The 2529-nt window shown below is 41.5% G+C and overlaps 1 protein-coding gene across 1 annotated transcript; it reads right to left on the reverse strand.

Moving 5' to 3' along the window:
* Positions 1-1098: 1098 nt before the first annotated feature.
* On the reverse strand, positions 1099-2247 carry LOC119648317. The gene is made up of 2 exons (XM_038049998.1): positions 2097-2247; positions 1099-1946 (listed from the first exon to the last, which is right to left on the reverse strand). The coding sequence occupies exons 1-2, from the start codon at positions 2148-2150 to the stop codon at positions 1212-1214; spliced, it is 789 nt and encodes a 262-aa protein (XP_037905926.1). The 5' UTR covers positions 2151-2247; the 3' UTR covers positions 1099-1211.
* Between the last annotated feature and the right edge of the window lie 282 nt (positions 2248-2529).

The following is a 2529-nucleotide window of genomic DNA, read 5'->3' on the forward strand; positions in this document are numbered from 1 at the left end:
CAGTTCCAATGTGAAAAAGAAAGGTAGTCCAGCAGAATGTTCAAATTACCTTCCGATCCATGAAGACTTTTCAACGCCCTCTTGATAACCGTTCTCGCGAAATCTTTGAAATTACTGTGAATAAAGCCGGATTACCAAACGATCCGAAAAGTAAAGGTCGAGATGTGGTGGGAGTATCAAAACCGCTTCGTGTCTCTGCTGGTGTTCATCAAGGAAGCGCCCTCTCACCACTCCTCTTTGTTCTTGTTATGAACACCGTCACACGGGACCTCGAACGTCCAGCGCCCTATACACTATTTTATGCAGATGATGTTTTCCTAGCGTCTATTAACAGAAATGATCTCGAGAAGTTTGTCCAAAAATGGAAAGATCACCTCATGCAACACGGTCTCAGATTAAATCTGAATAAAAGTGAATTTTCAACGACTGATCCCCATGAAACAGGTACAATCACTGTCAACGGTAGTGACCTGCCCAGAACTAAGCGATTTAGATACCTCGGGTCAATAGAGAACTGCTTCACGCATTAACACAACCTGGATGAAGTGGCGTTCCACAACTGGTGTCCTTTTTGTTCCACATGTCAACGAACGTCCTAAATCTAAAATTTAGCCTAATGTCGCCCGTCCTGTCGCTCTCTATGGTTCTGAGTATTGACCGACTATAAAAAGTAATGAACGGCGTCTCGCGGTAATGGAAACGAAGATGTTGCATTGGACTAGAGGCGTGACACGTTTTGATCACATCCGAAATGATGATATCCGCGATTGATTTGGTGTTGCACCGATCGTGGAAAAACTGCAAGAGAGAGACGTCTTCGATGATATGATCACATAATTCGCGCGAATTCACTAGCCGAGATTGGTCTGAACATCGAAGTCTATAATAAGCGACCAAAAGGCCGGCTGAAACCACGGTGGCTTAATACGCTAGATAGGAGTTTAAAAGCCTCGTGATTGCATCCAGATCAGGCAGGAACCAAATGGCGAAACCGGTCACGAGGAGCTTGTGTGAATAGGATAAAGGCTGAAGAAAAAGAAGAACCATAGACAGTTTTAATAAAATAAATTTGGAAAGGAACAGCAATAAATCTGTACAATTAGAAAAAGTATATATTTGCGAAAACGGAGTTCTCTTTCACTTCGACACTTCTATTTGAACCTTATATATAATTTTGCTGGTCATTTAGGACATGAACATTGATCTTCCATCTAACAGTTACCAACGAGACATCGATTCTTTCCTGTGTCAAAATACGCGTATGAACCACACCAGTACTTTTTGAGAACCCTGTCACTATCACAATAGCTGTACCAACGGCAATCTTGAGAGTCCCTAAAGAAAGTTCCAGGTGTGCACTTTTGAGGTAGCGTGGTAGTCGCAGCAGTAGTTGCTGTTTGCAATACACATCGATCGTTGGAGAAAACCTCATTCTCCCCACACTTCATCAAATGTGGGTACACCATCGAATATGGTGGTGGTACCTTAGAGCAATAGTAAAAATATCTGTTATCTTCAGGCCACGCACCTACTTGACCCTGAGTTTCGCAAGAGATCAATCGTCGTTCACAACTGGCCTCGGTTAAGGTGTCCGTGCAACACCCTTGTTTCGTCGAGTACATTTTCCCTGGGGGACAGTCAATGGAGACGGGGTCAGCCCCCGCAGATGAACAATAAATGAATTTTCCACAATTGCCCAAGTTTGGGTAAAATCCTTCTGAAGGGCAAGTAAAAATTTCTGCATAGCTGGATTTGAGAGATGGCGTGGATGAGCAGTTTCGATGATCTTCATTGCAATATGTGCCGGAAGGGCAGATTTCGGAATCCAGTGCGAGGAAAGTGATACCATCGTGTGTCCCACAAACCGCTAACTCAGTAGCACTTAGGCAAATGAAACCCCATCGCTTTGCTGACTCGCAAGTCCCTCCGTAACAATGGCCAGCCAACTGAAAATTAGCATTAACATCTAAGTAACTAAACTTGGATAAAGGCTAGCAAATCCAGTCCTCCACAGGAAGCGAACTTTAAAGGGTTTTTTTTTTCGCGTGTAACTTTAAATTTCACCAGGAGGACCAGATTTTGCACCAAATAATTACCCCCAAAATAACTGCTAGTAAAATATTCAGTCCAATTCTCCGGTCAGATCTCATTATTCAAAGTAAATCCTACTGTTCCACAATTTTAGGCTAAGACTACTGTTACACGAGTCTATTCCGTCTATATATCTCTTATCCGATCGTGTTATCTTTTACAATTATTGGAAAGGTGAGAAATGATAAGATACTAATTATAATTTCTTCCCCGTATTAAGCCAGGGCTATTGATAAGAGTTTCATTAAAATCAACTCAGATCCATGTTTTGTCCGAAATAATGTCAATGTCGCGTTTAAAAACCAGGGAAATCACTGAAAATTGATTGGACTTACAAAATGTGTGAAATCAAAATAATTTGCAATGACTTTGATTTAATTCAATGGCCAGGTTGTCAGGTAATAGACAGATGACATTAATGAAGAATTTCAATTTTAA

This window comes from Hermetia illucens, chromosome 2, assembly GCF_905115235.1.
Source record: "Hermetia illucens chromosome 2, iHerIll2.2.curated.20191125, whole genome shotgun sequence".
In the NCBI taxonomy this organism is placed as follows: Eukaryota; Metazoa; Arthropoda; class Insecta; order Diptera; family Stratiomyidae; genus Hermetia; species Hermetia illucens.

Excerpts from the sequence above, each read along its gene's own strand:
- LOC119648317 (XM_038049998.1), bottom strand. The coding sequence starts at position 2,150 with ATGAGATCTGACCGGAGAATTGGACTGAATATTTTACTAGCAGTTATT. Across the intron at positions 1,947-2,096 it reads TACTAGCAGTTATTTTGGGG|TTGGCTGGCCATTGTTACGG; the intron begins GTAATTATTTGG and ends GCTAATTTTCAG.